At 36.4% G+C, this 27,126-nt stretch overlaps 1 protein-coding gene across 1 annotated transcript in view; it reads right to left on the bottom strand.

Moving 5' to 3' along the window:
* LOC100376516 (MAM and LDL-receptor class A domain-containing protein 1-like) overlaps nucleotides 1-27,126 on the bottom strand; it is a 43,295-nt gene that overhangs the window by 12,411 nt on the left and 3,758 nt on the right. Inside the window, exons 12-54 of the mRNA XM_078008914.2 lie at nucleotides 26,998-27,085; nucleotides 26,644-26,784; nucleotides 25,964-26,145; nucleotides 25,682-25,850; nucleotides 24,674-24,814; nucleotides 24,249-24,514; nucleotides 23,597-23,831; nucleotides 23,429-23,512; nucleotides 23,056-23,225; nucleotides 22,263-22,350; nucleotides 21,876-22,019; nucleotides 21,575-21,756; nucleotides 16,061-16,229; nucleotides 15,807-15,944; nucleotides 15,421-15,686; nucleotides 15,064-15,298; nucleotides 13,465-13,548; nucleotides 13,193-13,362; nucleotides 12,991-13,078; nucleotides 12,501-12,641; nucleotides 12,043-12,224; nucleotides 11,742-11,910; nucleotides 11,399-11,539; nucleotides 10,964-11,229; nucleotides 9,990-10,224; nucleotides 9,778-9,861; nucleotides 7,846-8,015; nucleotides 7,337-7,463; nucleotides 7,000-7,152; nucleotides 6,630-6,892; nucleotides 6,452-6,542; nucleotides 6,137-6,265; nucleotides 5,720-5,982; nucleotides 5,175-5,421; nucleotides 4,695-5,024; nucleotides 4,468-4,584; nucleotides 3,936-4,076; nucleotides 3,338-3,597; nucleotides 3,054-3,138; nucleotides 2,727-2,852; nucleotides 862-999; nucleotides 601-701; nucleotides 51-215 (exon numbers count right to left, since the gene is read on the bottom strand). Of these exons, the coding sequence (XP_077865040.2) occupies nucleotides 51-215; nucleotides 601-701; nucleotides 862-999; nucleotides 2,727-2,852; nucleotides 3,054-3,138; nucleotides 3,338-3,597; nucleotides 3,936-4,076; nucleotides 4,468-4,584; nucleotides 4,695-5,024; nucleotides 5,175-5,421; nucleotides 5,720-5,982; nucleotides 6,137-6,265; nucleotides 6,452-6,542; nucleotides 6,630-6,892; nucleotides 7,000-7,152; nucleotides 7,337-7,463; nucleotides 7,846-8,015; nucleotides 9,778-9,861; nucleotides 9,990-10,224; nucleotides 10,964-11,229; nucleotides 11,399-11,539; nucleotides 11,742-11,910; nucleotides 12,043-12,224; nucleotides 12,501-12,641; nucleotides 12,991-13,078; nucleotides 13,193-13,362; nucleotides 13,465-13,548; nucleotides 15,064-15,298; nucleotides 15,421-15,686; nucleotides 15,807-15,944; nucleotides 16,061-16,229; nucleotides 21,575-21,756; nucleotides 21,876-22,019; nucleotides 22,263-22,350; nucleotides 23,056-23,225; nucleotides 23,429-23,512; nucleotides 23,597-23,831; nucleotides 24,249-24,514; nucleotides 24,674-24,814; nucleotides 25,682-25,850; nucleotides 25,964-26,145; nucleotides 26,644-26,784; nucleotides 26,998-27,085 (7,164 nt within the window). The remainder of the gene's footprint in view (nucleotides 1-50; nucleotides 216-600; nucleotides 702-861; nucleotides 1,000-2,726; nucleotides 2,853-3,053; nucleotides 3,139-3,337; nucleotides 3,598-3,935; nucleotides 4,077-4,467; nucleotides 4,585-4,694; nucleotides 5,025-5,174; nucleotides 5,422-5,719; nucleotides 5,983-6,136; nucleotides 6,266-6,451; nucleotides 6,543-6,629; nucleotides 6,893-6,999; nucleotides 7,153-7,336; nucleotides 7,464-7,845; nucleotides 8,016-9,777; nucleotides 9,862-9,989; nucleotides 10,225-10,963; nucleotides 11,230-11,398; nucleotides 11,540-11,741; nucleotides 11,911-12,042; nucleotides 12,225-12,500; nucleotides 12,642-12,990; nucleotides 13,079-13,192; nucleotides 13,363-13,464; nucleotides 13,549-15,063; nucleotides 15,299-15,420; nucleotides 15,687-15,806; nucleotides 15,945-16,060; nucleotides 16,230-21,574; nucleotides 21,757-21,875; nucleotides 22,020-22,262; nucleotides 22,351-23,055; nucleotides 23,226-23,428; nucleotides 23,513-23,596; nucleotides 23,832-24,248; nucleotides 24,515-24,673; nucleotides 24,815-25,681; nucleotides 25,851-25,963; nucleotides 26,146-26,643; nucleotides 26,785-26,997; nucleotides 27,086-27,126) is intronic.

Genomic DNA, 27,126 nt, shown 5'->3' with positions numbered 1-27,126 from the left:
AACATGATGCAAGACATATCACTGGAGAAAGATGATAACTTGCTACTAACTTGGAAATTATCTGATGGCGATATCACAACTTCGGCTCTTCGGTAATAATCACCACTATGTGTAGCAAATGACCATACCAAGGACATAGGACCACCAACAGATGTTCGCGTATATATGTTCAGTGTCTGAGTATCAAACCCAGTCATATAATACCAAAATCGCATCTAAAAATGAGAAGTAATAATACAAAAATAACCATATTGTTGATTTCAACCAGCCATTAATCCACAACGGCAAGTATGCAGAGCCTAGAGCGTGTGTTAGAATGTCATGGTCGTAAGTTGTAAGAACTTAACTCGTGCGTTGTAACTTTCAAGTTAATTTGACATTTCATAAATTTACTGTTAGCTTGTCATGAAACGTGATTTATCGGGACTATCCAATAGTAAAAATCGTGAATTGTGTAACAACTCCTCATAGGGAACTAGGACAGAGAGTAATGTATACAACTTAAATATTTCAAAATTATAAAATATTTAACATTCTTTGCAACTCTATGCGGTTCATCTATACTACTTTTGTAATATGTATAGTAAAGACATTACATACTTCACATTCTTCAGTTGGGCTTGGACGCACAAAGTACATACTACCAATTCGAGCACGGTCACCTCTACTTGTGGAGTGGAATGGAATGTACATATAATGGCCTATATCCACGTTATGATGAAACGAAACAAAGTAAATCAATTGATTAGCCAGTCTTTTATATCATGGTCACGTGTTTTCAAGAATATCATTAAAAATTATTGTCTTGACAATAAAATAATAGGTGTAATCACATACACCGATGCGACACCAATTACGTACCACTATACGTTTTTATAGTGTGATCTCTCTTAGCTCCACCGAACGTACCACCACTCCCTAATTCCCAGTCAAGTTCATCTTCATCTAGATTAGTCCAGTCACACATCCCTGACTCAAAATCGCAACGTTCATATGGATCTGAGAAGAGAAACCTGTGAGTATCAACCGATACACTGATTTTAAATATTGTGTTTCGATTCACTTGTCAAAAAGTATGAAATAGGCTACATCTCCAGATTTCACTGGCGGTGATGCGTTTTGTTACGCCACCGGTGTAGGTTTGACTTCAGAGTGTCTATTTACGGAGACGGCTACCTCCACCCCGGAAATAATTATTTGCATAAGTCTGAAATCATATCAGTTGATAACATTTATATTATATGACCAACGCAAATAAGACGAGGAAACAGTAATTTTATATGTCAACGCTTACGAATCATATTTTAATGACATCTAAGCACGCGTATATACAGTCACGGCAGCCAATGTTTTCGATAATCAGCAAAAATCACCCTTTTTTCAAAATAAACATTTAATCGGCATGACCATGCGTTAATATCAATGCAATATGCGAATCATTGTTGTTATCCAGTCTGAAAATATTATATTGCTACAATAAATATGCTACTGTCGAACGTTTTTCTGTACGTTCGAACACAAATAAAATGACGACGCGTAATAGATTTTTTGACGTTTACCTTACCATACCCTAGCAGTGATATTCCACGACAAGCGTCACCACAGCGATTATATAATAACACATGCTTGTGAGGGTAATATCACATATTGTTGCCTGCCCAAGGGGTGGTGGTCATGACCATAATATTGATGATGCCGAAGGCGAGGGCATCATCAATATTATGGTCATGACCAAAAGCCCGAGGGCAGACAACAAATCGTGATATTGTCCAAATAACCATGTGTTATTTATTTTATCACATCGAACAGACACCCACCATGACACCCACCATAGCTACCATACATCACTCACATCCGCTCTCCCACAAAATAACAACACTATTATATTATATATTTGAAGTATGCAATATTTTATTTTATCTATTATAACAAGTTTCGCATTACTCAATAACATACATACATTGTTTGCTGAAAAAAATACACTCAATAATGTTATTTTCAGCCACGCATACTCTTTTTAGTGACCGTGTTTAAGCAGTGTGAATCACTCAATTTATCGAGAATAATTTTGAAATGATGTAAGAAATACTCATACGCAAGTTATTTGATCACTCTGCAGATAAAAAAATGTCAGAGTGCCGTGGAAGTGACTGAAATTACTTTCTCACGAACGTACCATATCTATTCACAAGTCACACAGCTTTGGAGTGTTTTCGGTTGGCATCGGCGTGGAACGCATAGAAATGCTCACAGCGTTGAACGCGCCGCAGCGACACCTGCTGCGACGTTTCAGTGGCGACTTTGCCGTACATTTTTGCTTCATATAAAAATACCATAAACATCAAAACAGAGTATCTTACTTAATATCCATTCTGGTACGTTCACTGTCTATTTCAGATGGCTAAAATCCTTTCAAAACCTTGAAAGCAACCTCGAAAACAACAGCGGCCGGGCAGCGCCAGTGCAGCGAACGACAATTTGTTATGCGCAGTATCGTTGCGCAGTAGTTTCAGTGACGTCATCCATGTGATTTACCAATATAATATCCACTTGGCGGCAATATACCATGCAATATCCATTTTTATTCAATGTCACGTGACCGAGTCTCAACCAATCACAGCATGCGTAACAACAGTGAGATGTGATAATCATTAATATTCCTCCACAGCATAATAGTTATAAAATGATACGACTTACATCGGTTTTTTTACATTGATACGACTTACCACATAGCGCTATGGCTTCATCAGAATAGTCTCCACAATCGTCATTATAGTCGCATAGTCTGTCACTTTCCACGCAGGAACCCCTTGTACATCTGAACTGATCTGTTTGGCAGCTTGGTACGATCTCTGCAATAGAAGACCAAAACAAGGTGACTTGTCCGCCTTAGTTCACCAGTTGTTCATACCCCTCCCCTCCTACGCCAATATGTTCCATTGTTTATTTTAATATAAATGTCAATAATTCACTTTTTATAAAGAAAGTTTGCTCCATTTACTCATTTATCAGTATTTCGACTAACACAGGACATACGAATTGTGGATACACACCTGGCAAAGTACAACCTTCAAAAATAATGTCATCAACAGCAATATCACCAAGCACGTTGAAGGTTCGCTGAGCTTCAAACACAACCTGAAATAAATGCAATCAAATTACATTTAAAGTTGACTACCATTTCGCTATTTGTAGGAATAGTACTTGTTATACGTCTCACATATATTCCACAACACCTTGCTTCTATACTACAATTTCCATATCAGCACAAACGCATACCAGATGTCACTATGACATTCAGTAACATTTATACATGAAGACAAAAAGTACAACTTACAAAGAACGGATTATGCATCCTACCAATAATAGCTACTCCCGCATTCCAATTATCGCCTTGATCACCGCTACGGGACCATACCTCGGATTCATAGCTGGACTCCTTCACATGGACCCGCAGTGTACCTATACCTTTTCCTTTCATGTGATACCAAAAGTAGAGTTCGCAAGAGGAACCGGATTGCTGCAGCGTAGGACTAGTATAGTGGGCCCATTCAACAGTATTTCCAAACACGTTGGCATCAACGTAAATATACCAACCTAACACATTCAAGAATAGATTTTGAAATATATATCAATGACACTATATTACAAACTACACTAAGTTATGATGAGCCAAATGACAGTAAAATTATATATACTTTAATGTTACACACTGAGAGTTTGATAGCTTTTGCAATGGAACACTTATCATACATATCTTACGGAAACTAATCATTTGATCCAATAACTTAATATTAAACCATGGTATTTCGAACAGTGGACGCGATGTCGGAAGAGAATGGAACAATACTACAAAGATAAATGTTTCGTGACTTTTTAGCTTTCAACTATATCTCGGTAGCCACTGGGACGTGCAGGGCCTGTTTTAAACGTACCTTGTTGTGTGTAAGTAGTGTGGTCATATGCCGGTCCTGTGTTTGATGTTGGCGTGGCCCCACGCCATCTTATCCACTGATACTGCCCCTTAGCTGTGTCATTCCAGCCACATTCACCAGTCTCAAATGTGCACTGATAGCCTTCAATGAGAGTGGTCAATAGGTCAATAGCATATGTGCTACTAAATGTGATTTATGTATCAACACTATCACGACATTAGTTAAGCCTTATTTACTTTATGCTTGTGCAAAATACATAAATGAACACGTAAGTGTAACACGTGTAACTTCATGTACATGCGATAAGTACATACGTTGACGTTAAGCACATACAACTTGACTAACATACAACTATCTGCATATTATAATTGGAGGTTGAATAGACTGAAAAAATTTCATTCAATACTCGAAAATGAATATTAGCATAGTAGTCAAAAAAACTTTGCAATGACTACAGCAATGAACTACGACACAATGTAACCGTTATTACAGTTGTCGCTTTCGTATTTTGATACTATGTTTAACGACATACCACATACTGCCTCGTCTTCATGATTGTCGCAATCATTGTTGAAGTCACAAACTTTGCTCATAGGCAGACAGTTTCCAGTTCCGTCGTTACATTCAAATTCACATGGTGGCGGGGGTGCTGATGACGCAAATAATACGCAATTTTGTTACAGTGAGATTTCAAACACATGGTCATTTTATCAAATTATTTTGTAAATCAGAACCCAGAACTCGACAACAAAAACTTACGCGGGCACAGACCGTCTGTAAATGAGATATCATCAATTGCTATGTCACCCGGTGCACTGCCAACGATTCCTCTGATAGTGACGATATTAGTGGATGTTGCTGGTACATCTACATATGCTTCTATCCACGTACTTCCCTGGCTCCCAGACACACTAAACAGTGCGTTAGGCGCATCATAATGAATCACTGACAGTGTGCCTGTATCGCTACCGTGCATGTAGTACCAAAACCTCATACACTGATCAGCCCCGTCTTCAAAGTGAACCGACATGAGTATTGCGACATCGCCTTCTACCCTTGGTCCGGATGTTGACAAGTACAGGTATGTTCCTAAAAAGCAAAATATTTGTGTTACCATAAAAATACACGCTAAATGAAAACAACAACATAATTGAAGACCAGTCAGAACACATGAATAATCCAATAATTGTCTATGTAAATACATATTTATTTAGATCGATCACCGTGGACAAGCATTACCATAGGCTGTTCCAATCGTGTGATCTACAGTCGGAGCCGTCTCACTTTTGATATGGGCACCACTCATAAGCATCCAGTCAAACTGATCTATAGTTGAACTGCCGTATTGTACATTTGACCAAGTACACGTGTCACCATGCTCAAATGCGCAGTGACCAAGTGGCTCGCAACCACCATCTTTAAAATCAATATCGTCGATTGCTAGATGGCCAGTGTTGTCAGATCCGGCAACAGCTTCAAATATTATCTGTTGATAGAAACTTTGGTTTAGTCACAAATAATATTCAATCGAAATATTTGATTGGTATGCATTAAATTCAGTCGAACATATGAACATCGTGTTAAAGGAGTTGGCAAAATTGTGTGGATGAATTAGAATTGGCAAAGTTGAGTAAATTGTTAAAAACTTTAAAGTGCTTTTATTAGTTGTAAACGTCGAATTATTGGATATGCAATGATTCAAAAAAAGAATACATATGTAAGTATGTATTCAATCATTACGAACAGTGATTATTTTCGCTCATGGTGGGGAGTTACATATTCACCTGAAACGGTATTTGATGATTAATAGTGACTTCGGCAATTTGAAATACCGCAATCCCCTCGTATGGTGAACTCCATAACAAATACTCGTCGTTGCTTAACTCCTTCACGTACACGCCCAGTCCTTCGAATCTATTACCCGTCGTAGACATGTAATATGCAAATCGTAAACACCTGCTTTCAGTGGTGTCGTATACGCCGCTGACAAACCGGGAGATCGATCCTTGTAAGTTCGATGTAGTCTTGTTAGCATAGATGTAATGACCTGTACGCAATGTCAATCAGTCAAACAAATAAATGAATACGGTATCACTGCACACTACATCGTTACAATTAGAATCTTTGTTCCGAGTATACAGAGATATATTTTCGTCTAGCATTGTCATAAACATTATATTAAGACGATTGTTGAATCTCACCATATGATGTGCCGTATGTTACATCAACTAATGGTTCTTCGCTGTCCATTGCTTGAACTATATACCAATTGAACTCATTAAGTGGGTCGAGTGAAAAACCACACATACTATTCTCGAAATCACAGCCGTCTGACAAAGAGACAAGCGGCAACAAACTTATGTGAATACAGTACATATAAAAATGTATTTGTGCTAATGTCACGTGCTATTGTTGTTTGTGACGGAAAAACCACAATATCCAGAAACAGGGGGAAAAACTTCTTCTGAGAAAGTGCAATTTTAAGGTCTGTATGGCGAATGTGTGAGTTAACTTACGAGAGGTAGGACACTCTCCAATATTGAAAAATACATCGTCTAATGCAATATGACCATCCCAATGCTCCTGGACCGTTCCTTCTATGACAATCTAAATATAAACATAATTATGGACAAATGGTATTAATATATACCATTGACAAAATACACTCAATATGATCGAGTATAAGACTGTTACCTTGAACGTCCGTGTTTCTGGTATGTGTATATTGTCATAGCCCCATCTTGGTCCATGGTCCCCTTGTTTCATCCACAAAAGAACGTCGCTCTGTCCATCTATTTTCAGATAAATGTTTAGGACGCCAACCTGAGCACCAAGCATGTGATACCAGAATTTCATGCATATTCCTTCTGGGCTATGGTAATTGAAGTAACCGCTGATTATGCGGGCTTTCTCGCCAGGGGTCCGTGGGACGGAGGATTCTATGATAATATAGTAACCTGCAAAGTCATAAAAAAACTTGTGTGTTACCATATTATGTACATCATTGTGTACATGGTTTGAGGGTGGTTATAATTTAACGCAGCTATATATTAACACGACCCACCTGTTTCAGTTCCTGTGGTGTGATCAAACGGAGGTCCCTGAACTAACGAACCATCTAACGCTGTAATCCTGGTCCAGTCAAAGTCAGAACTATCTTCATCATATGTCCAGGTACAATAATTAATTTCAAAATCGCAGTCATGATAATCTGGTGCTGTGAACGACAATTGTCTTGTCTGAGTAACAGATAAACTGAACAAACATACATATTAATATTATAATTGCCTAATGCGTTGGTGTGAGAAAAGATCGATTTTAAAGATGGCGTTATTGCAACATGCACCAGCAATCACCCATTAGACGATACAATTTCGATAACACAACCCAAGTCAACTCACGATATGTTGGAATAGGCGTGGGTGAAGTGGGTGGAGGTGTTGTCACAGGGCAATCACCATCGTCTACCTCAGTATCATCAACTGCAATATCCCCATATACGCCACCATTGGTTGCCTCGAATATAATCTGAAACAGGAGAATTTATTCTAAAAATCAATCGAGTACCTATTATAGCTTCCACGTTCATCTCACCTGATTATGTTAATTATTACACTACTATAATAAAATCAGTAAGACATTTCAGTTATTTGATCGCCGCCATCAGAAAATATGTCAAAGGAATCACACATTTATCACACGATTTATCAAGTGACAATTAGGGATTCACACAACCCATTGGAAAATATAATCAGCGAATGCCAATTAGAAACTATAAGTTATTTAGAATGACAGGGGGGGTGCCAGTTTGTAAACATGTCACCAAAATAACATATAAAAAAGTAGCACACCTAGTCCGACGCTACAATTCATGCATCTATTACATTACTGAATTTTGCAGCCAACTCACCCAGTATTCTACCGCGGAATTGACCGTCACATGTCCATTCTTCCATACGTCTCCATGGTCACCCGAAGCCGTCCACAATAGTGTCATGCCATCAACAGCAGATTCGAAATAAACCCTCAAAGTACCAATAGTTGCTCCAAACATGTGATACCAAAACTTGAAACATTTCCCTGAAATTATTCGAAATGCTCACATCAGGTTACAGTGTGCATACAAACTAATTAAACACAGACGGTACAGCAGAATACCATTTGTGATTTATAGATTTCAACACGTGCACATAACAAAGACACCGTTTCAAAGCGATTATTTACGTTAATAGGCGTAAGGAACATTGCAAAACAGTGTTCTATTGGAACATTGATTACACCCAACTACGTCATATTGACGTCACAGATGTGTCTTTGACACTGGGGGGGGTGCAATATATAAATAAATTCATAAGCATGATGTTGCCTAGTACCAAAATATGTTTTGATTTGAATTAGAATGCTATATATATTTACAAATATACTACTATGTTATTCTAATTAACATTCATTAAAGGGAGGTAGGGCCACTTTCACTAATTACCACCGACGACTCCTTCGATTCCTTGAAATCACCAAAAGAAATACAAAATTAAAGCTTGGTAACCTGTCGGCTTGTACTTATTGGTGTGCGCAACAGTCACAATCGCGACGACTATTGCCCTTTAAGATAGTATAATTAGTTTGAGAATAAATAATTACATTATTTTCATTTAATTTAACAATGTATTACCGATCATTCCAAATTACTGACAGTCTATATCTTATGGAATACTGTATAAAACCACTTTTAATTTTCAAATTTAACAATAAAAAAATTTAGAAAATTATGAGAATGTTATAATACATGGCTAATAAAGCCACATGCTCTTACAAAACTACCTTTGCAAACATTAATTTGGCCCTAAAAACAAAATATAGGACACATTACATCTAGCGATGGTAAATTTAAACTAGCAGCCTGTCGGCTGAGATAATTCAAGAACTGAATATATCATCAGAAAATGAACAATATGTATAGTATTGAAGCAATAAGACTTGCTGTTTTCAACAAAAATTTGAAAATATAACTTTTTAGCAAAAATATTCATTAAAATTAGATAATTGTAGAACAAAATCATCACGAAATGAACAAACCTGAGAGAGGACCACATGTAGTACCTAGATATGTAATATCAAAGCAATTGGACCTGCGGTTTTTAACAAGAAGTCGAAAATATCACTTTTTACTAAAAACGACAAAAATATTAATCAAAATTAGAGAATAAAAGATATCATCACGAAATGAACAAATCTGAGAGGTCCACATGCAGTACTTACATATGTAATATCTAAGCAATCGGACTTGCAGTTTTTAACAAGAAGTCGAAAATATCACTTTTACCAAAAATGACAAAAATATTTATCAAAATTAAAGATATCATCATACAAATCTGAGAGAGGTCCACCCAGGGTACCTACATACCAAGTAGTAAAACATTTGGGCTAGCGGTTTTCAAGAAGAAGTCGTAAATAGCATTTTTGACCAAAAATTACAAAAATATTCGCTATAAATAAGCCAATTGAACATATCCACATGAAATGAACAAATCTGAGAAAGAACCACCCAAGGTACCTTCCTAGAAAGTTTCACAGCTATACAGTTTGTGGTTTTTAAGAAGAAGTCGAAAATGTAAAGTTGACGACGACGACGACGGCGGCGACAACGACAGCGCCGACTGACGCCGACGGTCAATCAGTAATACTATAAGTTCCGCTCGACTTCGTCGACAGCGGAGCTAAAAAACATGCCTTATTTGAAATAAAAAAATCAGTTACTGCGGTAACATTAGCGGCCCCTAGTATTAACGACGTCAAATCAAGCAGTTCTGTATCTGATCGGTTCTGTTCTGTACCATCTTACCTGATGTTGGTTGCAGATGTTCACTAACTAGCCACGCTCGGTCACCAATATTTCCATCGCTTGTTTCCAGAACCATGTAATATCCTATATAAATAAATAAGATAACTGACATTGTGTACAGAGAACAACTACACTATATATTTGCATAGATATAGTAATTCTGAGACATTAACAGTCACTGTGATTCTTTCGGAAAACAGGAGGTTACTAACCTTTTGCAGTGCCAAGTGTGTGGTCAATCTTCGGACCCGTGCCCCCTGTGGGAGTGGTGGCTGCATTCCGTATCCAATTATAATCATCGTCCTTTACTAGTTCATTTGTCCAACCACATGTATTCATTTCAAAATCACACCAGCCTTCTGGTTGACAAGGAACATCATCTACGAGAACATCGTCAATTGCTATGTCTCCAAGTGTACCATTGCCAACAACACCTTGAAAGGATATCTGTGGAAAAGTCGCAATGAGCAATGTCATGAATGTGAAACTGTTTTATTGTTAACAACAACTTGATTTCCCATTTCTTTTTTTACATATGGCAGTATTCTACGTTGTCGAACACCCATGCAAATGACAATTGGTTTCGAAGGTAATAACGTCGTTGAACGTGTTACAACTAGCAATAATTTGCGGTGTCATTATACATTCAACATAAACGCAAATTCATGAATATTGATTTACACTTTCATATATTTGTGAACTGTGAATTTACCTAAAAGAAATTAGATATCTTATCTTTATTTATTTTTCTATATCGTTCATAATATACGTAGTGATTTAAAATAATCATTTAAATAAGTTTTTACCGATGTGTGTTTTGTTCTTCTATAGAACAAACCTACACACAAATATATCTTAGATTTTAATAATTGTACTATGAAGTTATTTTGTGTGAAATATTAAATTACGAAGAAGCAGTACGAGATTCTCTCACAAACGAGAAATTCATCTCGCCACTGTTAGCGTGTGGCATGGACCGTTAGTGACTAGAAGTACATGCGCAAAGCAAACTTCTGACGTTACAAACAACATACGGAATATTATTATGCACACATAAAAGACCAAGTATGTGTATAATATGTTTCAGTTATCGTAATTACGGCTTCAGCCTTTAGTGTATCTGTTGATTATATGTAGAGAATAAAACACTATTATGATTTCCTACGTTTCAGAACATTGTACTCACCAGATACGGATTACCAGTTAGTTCTACGGGCAAAGGTATAGTCCCTCTTCGCCACATGTCATCCTGATTTCCTGATCGAGACCATATTGGTGTTTGGAATATATTGCCAATGTCAATTTGGTAAACGTTAAGTGATCCGATATCTTCTCCATACATGTGATACCAGAATCGCAAACAACGATCAATGTCAGATGTGAATTCAGTAGTAGTCAACACTGCTGAGTGGCCAATCGTGGATGTCGATGTTTCGATATATGCAAAATGACCTGAATAAGAAAAGAACCAATTAAATGTTATTTTATTATAAAGATATAAGGTATACTATGTCTGAATGATGAGTTGTTTTGTTCAATCTTCCGGGCCAGCAACATCGATGGCCAGCTATAAAAAATAAAATATCATTATTGTGATATGATATGAAGCGAAACTGATTACCTGTAGCTGTTCCTGTGGTGTGGTCAATCGTTGGGCCTGTTCCAGTTGTTTCAGTACCATTTCTCCCCCGTAACCAATAAAGCTCGTCGCCGTCTATGCTATTAGTCCATCCGCAAAAATCATACTCAAAATCACACGCTCCTGGTGCGAGACAATATTTGGAATTATTCCGTAAAATAACGATTTGAATTGACGTGATATGTTTTCAAATGAATCATCAAATCAGACTGAATGACCTAAAATTACAACCATTTCAAGATCGATTGGTTGAGTGCATGGTATCAATTCAGTTCAGTTCAACATAATTGTATGTTCAATTTATATAATTTATCAAATTTCTTACGGTGTGGAGGGCAAGGTCCGGGATGCACAGACAAATCGTCGATAGCAATGTCACTCCGTTGCTTTGTTATCCTGGTAACTTCAAATATGATTTCATAATTTGATGTCATATGCAAATCTCGTTGTCCATATCTCCACTCATCAGCTTGGGTTCCCATACGTGACCATATCTATGCATCAAAAAGTGAGCTACGTGAGCACATTATTAATATTTGATTGCATTTTTTTTTCGTTTTTTTTTTCAATTACAGGTTTTTTGTCAAATCCTGGTGATTCTACACCAATGTCTAATGTAAACATACCTTTGTTTCAACACCATAGTAATCTCTAACATACACATTTAGATCACCCACTATATTACCAAGCATGTGATACCAAAATTGTAGACAATACCCAGAACTCGTTGTAGGTGGTAAAACATCTGATATCAATCTACCTCTCTCATCACCATCAACCGAATTTGCTTCAATATAGAGATAGTAACCTGACAATACGGATATATAATCAAGAAAACTACATTACATTATATATATTATAGTTGACAATAGTCTATGTAGAGATTTGGTAAAAACAACTAAAACTTAATATAGTAGGCGCTTACTATAATGATCATAGATAATGATACATTAAGCAAAGCAATATAATGTGTGTCGAACACCACATATTATTGTGTTAGTCACGAAGTAAAATAGTATTGGTAATGTTCTCTAGAGTGTGGTTTATTGCAGAACATTGTATTTTTATCTCATATATGTATTACCTTCACTTGTGCCTAATGTGTGATCAACCGTTGGTCCTGTGTATAATGTCTGAGTGCTACCTTTATGTCTGGTCCAATCAAAGTCATCAGTATCGTCTTGCCTCCATGTGCAAAGATCTTCCTCGAATGTACAATCATATTCTGCAATTACACAGCAACATTAGGCAAATACACGAAGACACTAAACACGTATTTATTCATCTAATTCAATTACCTGCATTTTAGCATGATTTGTTATGTTCCTAAATATGTTCGTATACAATAAACTCATATATCAATCATGGGTGTGTAATCATAGTAATTCACATCACTTTAAAATAACTGTTCATATTTGATATTGCACTACTTAGGCCAATTCGTGCCTTGCCATAATACTGAAACACGGAGTATGAAAATTGTTCCATGTTATACATGTCCAACGGCAAATATAAAAAAGGTAAATAGTCAGGTGTCAATCTAAACATATCCCCGAAGTGTATTGATGACTTACGCGTTGTGGGACATGCGCCATCATTCAGTGCAGTGTCATCCACGGCAATGTCCCCTTTGGTTCCACCCTTTGTAGCCACAAATATAATCTAAAACAAAAAGTTCCAGATGGAGTTGAACGTTTGACACAATTTCTGTATTGAATCCCATGTCAATGTACTGGTATTATAATAGTCTTCATAATAATAATAATAATAACCTACCCAGTATTCTTCTGTTGAGTTCACCGTAATCTGTCCAGGGTGCCAAAATTCCCCATGATCACCGGATGTTGAGAACTTCAGTGACGAAGGTTTATTGCGCGACTCGACATATACGTTCAGTATTCCGATACCAGTACCATACATATGATACCAAAATGTGAAACATTTTTCTAAAAAAAAAACAAGCAGAGGAAACTTATTCGGACATTATCAGAACAGTACAACTAAACATAAATTTGAGTATGTGGTCTGAATATGAGATTATAACGTACCATACGTTGGCTGTAAATGTTCACTAACAAGCCATGCCCGGTCACCTACATCCTTGTCACTTGATTCTATGTACATATAATACCCTACGGACAAGAAAATAGTCATTAATGGTTATTACATGATTTTAGTAGCAAAGGAAGGATTTGTCCCCAAATCACTGGTAATTACTTACTGCTTATATTAATGATGACTATATGTTAGGTGACACAATCGTGAATCGATCATTTTTACATTAATCTATAATGCACGAGGAGTCATAAGATTATCTTGATGAAATAACAGTAAACATTGTTATACGCTACTAGAGCATATAACTGTGTTGTTCGATGATTATTTTCTGCCCATGCGGATTTATATGAGACATAACACATCCCAAAAAATGTTAAAGATGTTTACATATTAAGATGATGCACTTGATGATAGGAGAACTCAACAACAGTTTCAAATCATTGGCAATGTTTGTTAATACATGATTATATCAACTAGTTATCTGATAGGAGTTATGGGGATATAATGCATTTCATTGTATAACTTTACTTTGCATTGTACAATAGTCGAACTGGCTAACGTCGATATACATATTTGTCTACCAGAAGAGGGCGTCAGTTGACCGCTGCGAACATTCGTAATATTTTACAGAGAAAAGCACATTCTGTAGAAAACTACACTTTCCCATGCTGCATTTTCCAATAAAAACATCCAGAAATGATTTTATTCACCATTGTACATGTAGTTATTTAACCACACATTTTATAGTTTGTTTGTAGTTGTATGTTCTATAACCCCTTCCGGAATTACTGTCGTTTTTAAGATTTTGGCGAACAAGGTATGAGTGGTCATCTGAAATTCTGAAAGCGACGACGTTTACATAAGTATAAATCAATTGAGCTGCGTGAAAAGACTTCCAACAGCAGCGATTATAATATAATCTAAACATTTCAAATGCGACATTGATTCAGAACATGGAGCCACAGTCTAGCCGTTGTGTCGTTAGTAACACTCGACGTTGGTTTCATCACCGCTGGTAAAATTAATGGGCGTGTCTATTGATACGCCACGTGGTAATAGCCGGCCCAACTGAATATTCATTCTACGCTAGTTCAGTTATAACTCCTCACCCGGACCCGTCATACTACTCTTGCTGTAGTTGTATTTCATCAATAGTAGTGCATTAATTTAAAGTTTACAAAGCATCGTGACTGCATGTGACATATTTTTTCAATTATATGCACACCAGCAACATCATGCTCACTTTGTGGATTGAACGTTGATCAATGTAATAGCGACCCGACCTGGCAACAAACTAGCTGCGAATTTATCATCTGAAAAGTTGCGTCATATTTCAATGCAAACTATCCAAGAAAACAACGTATAACAACGTAACTTCTCAAAATGTATTTGACGAGAATGACCAACCTAGTGATGGGTCAGATGATCTTGATTTCAACTTTTCTAAATGTTCGTTTTGATTTGTTTTTCAATATACGCATTTGATTTGTGCCACTTCAAGAAATTTGTAATATTAATATTAATATTTTAGGAAACTTGTTATCACTTAGACCCAGCAACAAATATTATTATGGTGTTCCATTGCTCACCTTTGCCAGTGTCAATAGTGTGGTCTTCCTTTGGTCCGGTATTACTTGTAGGAGTAGTGCCTGCATTTCGTATCCAATCATAATCATCATCATTTACAAGATCATTGGTCCAACCACATGTATTCATTTCAAAATCACACCAGCCTTCTGGTTGACAGGGAATATCATCTACTAGAACATCGTCAATTGCTATGTCTCCTAGTGTACCATTGCCAACAACGCCTTCAAATGATACCTAGAAACAAACTCACAGCATTATAAATGGATAACGTTTCGTCACAACCACTTTATACAACATGGATAAAGTAATTGCCGATTGGGTAAAGCAGATCGTGTTTGTTCACACGTCACACTTACCAAATACGGATTGCCTGTTGGTTCCATAGGCAAAGGAACAGTACCTCTTCTCCACATATCATCTTGGTTTCCCGTTCTTGACCAAACTGGTGTGGATGATACGTTGCCAACGTCACTTTGATAAACATGCAGTGATCCGATATCTTGACCGTACATGTGATACCAGAATGTCAGACACCGATCAATATCTGATGTGAACTCTGTGGTTGTCAATATTGCGGAGTGACCAATCAAAGCTGACGTTGTTTCAATATATGCAAAGTGACCTACATTGACACAATAGAAGTGTGACATTCCACCAGTTGAGAGTATTGTAGATCACGGTAAATTGATAATCGCACAACCAACAGCACATAATATGCATTATATTTTGAATTATGTTTCACCTGTTTCTGTTCCTGTAGTGTGGTCAATACTTGGACCTGTCCCCTCTGTCTCGGTACCATTGCTTCCTTGTAACCATTGTAATCCATACTTATCCGTATTAGTCCACCCGCAAAAGTCGTACTCGAAATCACACTCACCTAGTTTATTAAAACAATGACAACAGTAAGCTCTAAACCGAGAATTTTAAGTTCCATATGTAATTAGATAATTAGTATAATTAACGATGTAAAGGTGACAATTAGGCTTCTCTTACGATGTGGAGGACACGCCCCGGAATGCAAAGACAAATCATCAATAGCAATATCACTCCGCTGATGTGTTATCCTTGTAGCTTCAAATATAATTTTATATGTTGATTTCATATGCAAATCTCGTTGACCATATCTCCACTCATCTGCCTGTGTGCCCGTCCGAGTCCAGATCTAGGAAAAGTTACACCAAAGAAACATAGGCAGGACTCCAGAAGACGTACCTACACTTTATGCAATTTTTTTTAATTACGCTAATTTATTCATGACGTAGCATTTTCTGTGCTCATGGATATTCATTAATTTGTGGGTCAATACATTTTAAAAGTCCTTTTTGACTGGTTGTGTTTGCATTTGATAAGAGTATATAGTGTGTATATATATAGAAATACAACATATTTCTATTAATGAGTTACAATTGTCCAAAAAATTGGCAATTTTGTGTTTTTACTTGTGTAAACTATATACATGGCATAACCCGTTAGTGTACATTTTGCCAATTGAGTGTTTGCCATTTGCGTTGCCCATACCTGACCCGATCCTAACCCTAATGCCAAGACAAGTTCCTGTTAATAATTCCGTTGCCCATACATATTTTAGACTTATTTTGGTGTAGACAGCTCTCGTTTAATTATTTTACACCATTACAAGTTGTTAAATTGAGAGAATAAATGTGCGGACAAATATTTTAGACTTATTTTGGTGTAGAAAAGTCGCATTTAATTTACTTCCACAAATTACAAATTGTTAAATTGAGAGAATAAATGTGTGGACAAATATTTGAAACTTATTTTGGTGTAGACAACTCTCATTTGATTAAGGTAGAGATGCAGTTTATTTGACTTGCTTTTTAATTGAGTAATTAGACAATGAAGATGGTATTATATATCCAACATGTTATATATTTTCTGAAAGCTTATTATACAAACTTTGTAAAACTTGTCTTTATTTTAAATATCCAGAATGCGTTTTTGATTTTGGGTCAAAAATATGCTTTTTTGGACAAAAGTGGTTTAAAAAAAATTAGCTCAAAAACTTCAAGTCCGTTTGTGGGTAAAATTACATCACTGGATACCTTAGTATACTACTAATTCAAATGCGTCCACTCATCTCTCTAACGGCTTTCAAAGTCGCACAGCATGACCTCAAAGTTCACTCTTTTCTATTTTTGCATAATTTATAGATCCATGTTAATTGCGGACTTGTTATTTTTGTTCCGATCGCCGTAATAAACTACCCGGACGCATTTTGAAGGGGGAACACCTTGTCAATAATGTGTGAAAATTTCGAGGCAAATGGCCAAAGCGTCTATCAGCTATTTTAATTTAAACCCCAAGAATTCACCAAAAATAGAAGACGAGAAAAAGGCTAATTTGCATATTTGCGCGTTAAACCGGGAATTACTGCTTTGTCATACTTTGTCATACTTTCTAGACTATTGAAATTGAAAGTTAACGTATAGACATAGACATTTTATGTAAAATCGTTGGACCAGAACAACTGCTCTTGAATATATAAATCAGAAACACGTCATTCATACCAGTGTTTTGATGAGGGTTGGTAAAAACACGTGGCAATGCCCAGTAAATATGACGTCATCTCATGAATTATTAAACAGGGGCGGTCCTAGGAAGATGACCTTTTATCACGATCAAAACATCATGGCTTCTCTTCGCTGTATTTTCAATAAAAATTCTACGAGTATTTCAGAGCCTATGGTTTACCGTGAAGAGTACAAAGTGGGATATTAAATTATTTATCCTCGATGATGTTTATGTAGTATTGAGAACCAACTCCCTAGAATCGAAACGCGAGGCACAGAAGTTTTGTTTATCGTTTCCAATCCCATTTTTCCCACTGCAACATATTTGTTAAAAGAAATATTTGAATTCTGTTCGTTTTTTAAGGAGGCAATTTTTTATTTTTTTCCGATTTTTGTAACGCCTTATTCAGGGATTTTCTAAGACAGTCGCAGACAATAAGCGCACGGATGTACGTACAAAACATGCTGTTGTACTACCGGCGACGGTCGCCTGCAAGAAGAGAGCTCCAGCTCCTAACGTAAAAGTTCGAAAATTTCGACCGGTTTTAAATAATTTTTGTTGGAAATCTGACATGTTTTAAGAGTGCTAAATTAAGGTGCATTTTCGAGCGGTTGAATTTTTCTGAATAGAAATCGGCAAATGAAAAAAATAGGAGTGCTAAACAGTGTGCTTCGTTAGTTTAAAAAAATGGAATGTCCGTCAAATTGACGTAAACTTCCCCATTTTTCACGGAAAAAGCAAAGGTCGTGGCCGAGTTGCAGGCTAAAAAACTCAAAAATCAAAACAAAATCATCAATCAGTAAGTATTATGACAAGGAAAACAAAACATCAGACGCGGAGAAGCGGTCAGCGCGTCAAGAGTTGTTAATGTATCAAGTTACCTCTCTCTGTGATTTATTTTTCATTAATATTATTTGCTTGTTTTCAATTTATTTTAGCGTACCTCTGCAATTTATTTTAGCTTTGTCAGTTGTTTGCTTCATTGAATTAAACGGAGTTCGTCTGGTTGCAAACAAAGCTGTCTCGCACCACCTAGCAAAACTTGCGAATGATCGAAGTACAGGTATCCATTGGACAAAAGATACACGAAAGTTTGTATCTCCCCGGCCCAGTGCAATATATCCGTTAGAATCAAAGCTCACGTGTCCCTCATTTGAGGGACCAGATTCTACCGTAAATTCGGGATGGAATTTAGAAAAAAATAAAATGGGACTTTTAAGGTGTATTTTGGCGTCATTTTCGGACATTTCAATCATTCCTGATGCCTAAAATAGAGTCTAAGTTTTACCGTAGTCATTGACTCCTATTCAAGAGTATGATGTTTATTGTGACTAGCGTGAATGGGTAAGCTTCGTTTCGTCAATGAGCAGTTATCACTGTAAACAATGTTAAATTATTCTTCACATGCTTAGTTTATTTTTTGAGAACAATCATTTAAAAATAAAATCTCTCAGTCAATCAGAAACTCGGATTCACGCCTTCAGGGAAAGTCACGTTTGGACGTTCACATCGATTTTGTTTTTCGTTCGGTGGGCTGATGCCTTCAGTGTAGCTTTTGCCTCTTCCGACATAGAAATCATCTGAATCTTCTTTCTACCTCTCTTTCCTTTCACACCACGCATAATGTAATGATACAAATTAGGAAAAAACGCCGAGGGAAATATAATGTTTGGTTTGCTAGCGAGCGATAACTGAATTGAGAATAATTGCACATGCGCGTGAATTGAATGAACTATGACCCGTACAAGCTCGATTTGCATATTGTCAATCAAAGGTCCTGTTATTTGGTTACTCATGCAAATTAGGCAATTGGACATAAATATTGCCACGTGTGAGTGTTTTTTTATTTTTAACCAGAAAATAAACAGCAATTTTAACGGTGTTCCAATAAGAATTCATTGGTCAAATTTTCACAGAATGTTCTTTAGATAGAAATCTATATAAAAAACGAAAAAAAATATTTTGGATTGAAATTCACAAATAAACTGCATCTCTACCTTAATTCCAACAATTACAAGTTCTTAAATTGACAGAATGAATGTATGGACAAATATTGACCATTATATTTGTGAGTAAATACCTGTTGTTTAATTTATTTCCACCGCTACAAGGTTGTTAAATTGAGAGAATAAATGTGTGGATAAATATTTGATACTTATTTAGGTGTAAGAACTCGTGTTTGACCAACTAACACCATTGCAAGTTGTTAAAATAATGAAATAAATATACTGGTATCATTGGATATTTGATTTAATTGTGAAACTTTCTAACAAAATGTTAACTGCTGACTTCGAACCCTCAATCAACAATTCCGCAGACACAGTATAAATTCCACAACACCGCAGAAGATATTCGTCTGTTGCCTGAATTGTTTTCGTAATATAGGGACCGCCATCGACACTTTAACAAAACTTACCTTGACTTGGGTCTTGTTTATCTCTTGCGACTGGAAACTGTTGAACAAATTGCTCGTCGTCCAGTTTAAGACGTAAGTTATTTTATTATTTATTCATTCAGTTTTGTATGGTGGAGTTTTGTGAGGTTTATTATTTTTTTCGCGACGTTCTTTGCTTACTTGTTTACGGTTTGAGCGGGACTCGAACCCACTGTCTTTTCAAGCTAATTTTGTTTTATTTTGATGGCACGCTTGTGTACCACGCCACGACGTTGGTCGTTAAGTGGTGTTCATTTTTCTAACTACTCCAGTGTTCCGATGAGTTGAACGGAAAAGCCAAAACGATTGCTCGTTTCTGATTGCTTCAGTTCTGGTGAGTGTGTATCTCGTGTGATTCGAACCCATGTCGTTTGTATTGAGCGTTTTTTTTTATTTCCCATGTTGGCTACGCCGTAATATGCAACCACTTCGCCGTTTTATTGTGATTTTGAGAGTGTTTAATGATGTCTTCCTCGCCCGTCACGCCATGACCCAGTTTCAACCACACGGCCATTTTGCAACAAGTGCGTGACCCTCGGCGTCACCCGACTGACTATATGATCGTTCTGTTCAACTGTTAAGCTAGGATTTATTACCGTTATTATCATTATATTGTCACATGATTTGTTTTACCTTATGTGTAATGTCTTAAGTATCTTTATTGTAATTTGTATATACCAATTCGTATATACCGAGGAAACAGCCCCGATTGAAGGTCATGTATTTTGTGACGTCACCAATTCGTGTGTAGGTACGGCTTCTAGATCCGTGCCTATACGTCAAAGTATGCACGAAGACAGTATTGGATGACACGCAGCGGAGGTCGATGCGACAGCATACTGTCTGAGTGACTTTCCTACCAAGAATACATCATGGGAATGACGAAATATAAAAAGTCTAGTACAGAATCAGCGAACTTGTTTGTATGAAGTCCGGTCAAACCCTGGTGGCAGCCATGTTTGTTTTTATTATTAGAGGACGCTTACGCGCGTAATCATTCCATATTTGGAATACGCATTAATATGGTAAGATGAAAATATCCCGTCAAATACCGCAAAATTACGGCACGCTGTAACTTATGACGTTATGGTGACAAGTGCATATGTATACCAAAGATACATCATGGGAATGCCGAAATCTAAAAAGTTTAGAACAGAATCAGCGAACTTCTTTGTATGGGGTCCGGTAACACCCTGGTGACAGCCATGTTTGTTTTTATTATTAGAGGACGCTTACGCGCGTAATCATTCCATATTTGGAATACGCATTTCCTAACATGGTAGGATAAAAATACACCGTAAAATACCGCAAAATTACGGCACGCTGTAACTTATGGCGTTACGGTGACAGATGTATAATAATAAACATCACTAAACAGAATAATTTCCAGTGTTTACCTGGCGTCGTATGCTAACATCAATACTACTAATTTACAATACCGTACAATTAGAACTATGATATAGTCATGTAGAATCACAAGGACTGTGATTATCAACTAGCACTTTCTCTATGAATGAGCTAAATCGACGAACAGTTTATACCTTTGTTTCGGTGCCATACGCGTCTCTCACATACACATTTAGGTCTCCAACACGACTACCAAGCATGTGATACCAAAACTGTAGACAAGATCCCGTATTCGTTGTAGGGGGGAGGACATCTGATATCAGTCTACCACTCTCACTATCGTCAACCGAATTTGCTTCAATATAGAGATAGTAGCCTGTCAATAAAGATTTAAAGACGAATGTGTACATATGTAACTCTCGTAGAAGCTTAATTTCAATCGGCATTCCTATAACACTAATATTTAGGTACACCGTGCTATTTTTTATACTGTACCTTGACTCGTGCCTAAAGTGTGATCAATCTTTGGCCCTGTATGTGACGTCGGAGTGCTTCCTTTGTGTCTCGTCCAATCAAAATCGTCTGTTTCATTATCCTGTTTCCATGTGCAAAAGTCTTCCTCAAATGTACAATCGTATTCTGCAAGTATTACCACAATGACAATGATCAATGAATATAAAAATCATTCACCAAGTAAACAAATCGTCCGTTGTAATTAAATGAAACAACTTCCTGCATTTAGCCCAATATATATATGATTTTCAAATTTGACATTTCCAACGACAAACAGTAAAATGAAAATATAAGAACAAATGTTACAAAGAATATTGTGTTAGTACCATATATAATTCTATAAATGGACGTCAAAATTTAAGAACGTACTGTTTATTGGACAGGGTCCTTCGATTATTTCTGTATCATCCACACCAATATCACCGCTACTTCCGCCGTTCGTTGCTTCAAGAATAATCTATAGATATACATAGTTACTGTAAATCACATAGCTTTAGAAATTATTCCAGTTAGTGCAGAATTGATGTATTGCAAGAATATTTATAAACCATTATCCTTGCGAAATAATATTGAAAAATAAAGCTGTCTCGAAATGAAAAATTGTGTAGTTTTTAACTTTGTAAACACGTTTTCTATACGTTAGAACGTATTTTTTGGCGATATTTGGATAGAGACACATTCTTGTTTTGTTTTGTTTTTTTTGATGCAATGAACCATGTGTGCAATTCTGTTTATCAGGACTAATTACGTTCGGTAAAGTAAATGAGTAACAAATTTGTCGACCGTCGAGAATGAACAGTAACTGTTGTATGAACGAATGAAAAACACATATAAAATATATTGTTCAGGCAAAAAAATAAACTCATCCTCCATATTTCCTAAATATGGAATCAAATTTGTTTACTGTAGGGCAATAAAAAGTAACAATACGAAAGCTATAGGTATCATTACACCATATATTTGTTCGTGATATAATTAGTTTATGGTAATATACGTCGTGTTGTAATATCCGAGATTCTAACTTGTCACTGCGTGGCCGTGTTCCTTCTGTGAAACTCTAAGCTGACTGTACGAATTCGGTATTGTAATGTAATTTAATGGCGATAAACATGAATATTTACCCTCAGGTATATGGTATATACCTACATTATTTCTGACTTACCCAATATTCTTTTGTTGAGTTCACTGTGATTTGTCCACGATGCCACAAATCTCCATGGTTACCGGATGTTGAGAACCTTAGCGTAGGTTGATCATTGGCTGACTCGACATACACGTTTAAATTTCCCACACTACCACCATACATATGATACCAAAACATGAAACATTTGCCTAAAATGAATGTACAATTTCATATCATTCACGTGGTGATATTCATGCTTAGTGTCGTCAGTGGCGTTTCACACTTTGCACACTCCTCAGTGTTTCATTACTACTAATGTTAATTATATTTTATACCATTAAACAATGATGTCATATCTAGATCTGAACGTTCCATTAACATTGCACATATTGTCAACCGAGACATATCTTACCCGATGTCGGTTGTAGATGTTCACTGACAAGCCATGCTCGATCACCAACACTCCCATCATTTGTTTCAATAACCATATAATACCCTGTGTGGGAAATATATAGATATAGTCATTCTGAGATTATATCTGTGATGCAAAATTCGAGTAGGTGACAATTTTTTAAATAACCTTTTGCAGTGCCAAGTGTGTGGTCAATTTTCGGGCCTGTGCCCCCTGTGGGAGTGGTGGCTGCATTCCGTAACCAATTATAATCATCGTCCTTTACAAGTTCATTTGTCCAACCACATGTATCCATTTCAAAATCACACCAGCCTTCTGGTTGACAAGGGACGTCATCTACTATAACGTCGTCAATTGCTATGTCTCCCAGTGTACCATTGCCAACGACGCCTTCAAAGGATATCTGTGGAAAAGCCGCAATGATCAATGTGATGAATGTGAAACTGTTTCAGTGCAATTTGACCATATCTTCTTATCCCAAATTTCACTCAAGAACTTGACATGGAAGAGGCGGCCACAACTGATGAACTGCCTATCAACAAACCCTGTAACAGGCTTACTACAATTTATTTCTGTGATACTGATATATTCAAGATTTTAATAAACTGTACAAAAGCGCTAAACTAAACAAGGGTGTAGTGCGTACGTCTGTGTGTAATACAAATATATTAACTACACACATTGCACATTACTAACATCACTTAAAAGGCATTGTGCATTAGACATTATGCGGACTTACAGTGACTACAGGGACATGCGCAAATCGAAAATTTGACGTCCTAAACAACATGCATTTTACAACATTGTACAGTGTACTCACCATATACGGATTACCAATTAGTTCTACAGGCAAAGGTACAGACCCTCTTCGCCACATGTCATCCTGATTTCCTGATCGAGACCATATTGGTGTTTGGAATATATTGCCAATGTCAATTTGGTAAACGTTAAGTGATCCGATATCTTCTCCATACATGTGATACCAGAATCGCAAACAACGATCGATGTCAGATGTGAATTCAGTAGTAGTCAACACAGCTGAGTGGCCAATCGTGGATGTCGATGTTTCGATATATGCAAAATAACCTGAATAATAAAAGATTCAATAAATCGTTAGATTATTATTTGGATATAAGGGATATTATGTCTGAATGAAGAGTATTTATGTTTAATCTTCCTGGCCAACAACATCAATGATCAGCTACAAAAACTATAAAAATATCACTATGAACCGGTATTGTTCACCTGTAGCTGTTCCTGTGGTGTGGTCAATCGTTGGGCCTGTTCCAGTTGTTTCAGTACCATTCCTTCCCCTTAACCAATCCAACTCATCGCCTTCTAATCTATTAGTCCATCCGCAAAAATCATACTCAAAATCACACTCTCCTGGTGCCAGAAAAGAAATATTATCCGAATTGTATTATATTATAGAAATATTGACCCGGGCCAAGCATGGTTGACCGAAGCTCACTTCGGGTCGACAAATCTGTATATCGACCAAGGCTGGGGTCAATATTTGTACTCATTATATACCCTATATATTTCAGGTTTTCAATGACAACATCCAGATTTTTTTCTATTCACAGGTAGCTATTTCATCACACTTCCGTGTGTATTTATGTTCTATAATAATAATCTCCGAACTTTCTGTAAATTTTAAGATTTTTGTAGGCAACAATTTGCTACGGGCAAATTTCAGAAGCCGCGATGTCTACTGGGGGAACTCGGACATAAATAAAACAAATTATAACAACACATTTTCGATTAATGAAAAATTCAATGAAACCCAGATGTTTGTACAATACACAGCGAGAAGTAAATGCCTTTATAAAATAAATAGAGCTACTATACGTCGGTATACGACGTCAACAAATGCAGGAATACCTTGCGAAATTCAAGTTATCAACCCTAGCTACGTACACGGTATATTTCTAGATACTTAGCGACTACGGTCGGACCGACCGATTGATGTAGATCTATTGTTGGATGATTACAATAGATTACACGTATTCACATGGGACATAACTCGTTCAAAGTAAATCAGCATTTCTTAGACCGGTTGTATTGTTTGCGCAAGCGCAGAAACCGAATATTACGTCTATTACCACTGAAAAGTCAATATGGAAATATATTCAAGGCTAAATGCGCGAATCGGATTGGCTATTATATTATATTATATTATAAAGATTTGGTGAGTATATGTTTTTCAACATGGTTTCAATGGTTCATAGTATATAGAATCAGGTTTCTTACGGTGTGGAGGACAAGGTCCGGGATGCACAGACAAATCATCAATAGCAATATCACTTCGTTTCTTTGTTATCCTGGTTACTTCAAATATGATTTCATAACTTGATGTCATATACAAATCTCGTTGTCCATATCTCCACTCATCAGCTTGAGTTCCCATACGTGACCATATCTTACATCAAAGAGTGGGCAGCGTCAGCACATTATTAATATTTGAATGCATTTTTTTTTCCTGTAAGTTGTCAAATTCTGGCGACTCTACACCAATGTCTAATGTAAACATACCTTTGTTTCAACACCATAGTAATCTCTAACATACACATTTAGATCACCCACTATATTACCAAGCATGTGGTACCAAAATTGTAGACAATACCCAGAACTCGTTGTAGGTGGTAAAACATCTGATATCAATCTACCTCTCTCATCACCAGCAACAGAATTTGCTTCAATATAGAGATAATAACCTGACAATACAAATGTTGTCAGAATTACATAACAGTAAAAATTATGTGCATGTAAAAATATATAACATTTGAGTAAAACAACTGAAACTAAATAGAGAAGGTAATTTCTAGTGATGTCACTTCCTTATATTATTATATATTATTATATATTATTATATATTATTATTATATATTATTATATGTGATTCAAGATGGCGGCATACCAGATACATCTGCAAGAACTAAATTGGGATAACATTCGATTTGGGGATTTGAGCATAAAAGCATAACAAAACAAATTTTATTAGCTTACCAAGCGTATAATTAATTCAATACATATTGTAATAATCTTACATAAAGAAGATTAAACGTGTCGACAATTAAACTGTTGGAGAAGCAATATCAATTCTGTTGCACACCATATAATATTGTGCTAGTTAGTTAGTATTGGTAATGTTTTCTAGAGTATAATGTACTGGCATTGCAGAACATTGTATTTTTCTGTCATATATGTATTACCTTCACTTGTGCCTAATGTGTGATCAACCATTGGTCCTGTGTACAATGTCTCAGTGCTACCTTTATGTCGTGTCCAATCAAAGTCATCAGTATCGTCTTGCCTCCATGTGCAAAGATCTTCTTCGAATGCACAATCATATTCTGCAATTACGCAGCAACATTATACAAATACACGAAGATATTAAATTCGAGATGTCGATATGGAGTATGAAAATGGTTTCCTGTTATATATACAATGCAAACTCAACAACTACTATGTTCATTGGCAAAAATATTTGGAAAAAAACACAAAAAAAACGAAATAGTCAAATAAGTTTTTGGTGTAAACTTAAACAAAGAGTAGTGACTACTTACGTGTTGAAGGGCATGCACCATCAATCAGCGCAGTGTCATCCACGGCTATGTCTCCTTTGGTTCCACCTTTTGTCGCTTCAAATATAATCTAAAAACAAAAACAAAACATCAGATAACGTTGCACATTTG

The sequence above is a fragment of the Saccoglossus kowalevskii genome, chromosome 7 (assembly GCF_978046115.1).
Source record: "Saccoglossus kowalevskii chromosome 7, keSacKowa6.1, whole genome shotgun sequence".
NCBI lineage: Eukaryota > Metazoa > Hemichordata > Enteropneusta > Harrimaniidae > Saccoglossus > Saccoglossus kowalevskii.
Note: the sequence above shows the minus strand (reverse complement) of the source record. Positions and strands in the feature narration are given on the sequence as shown.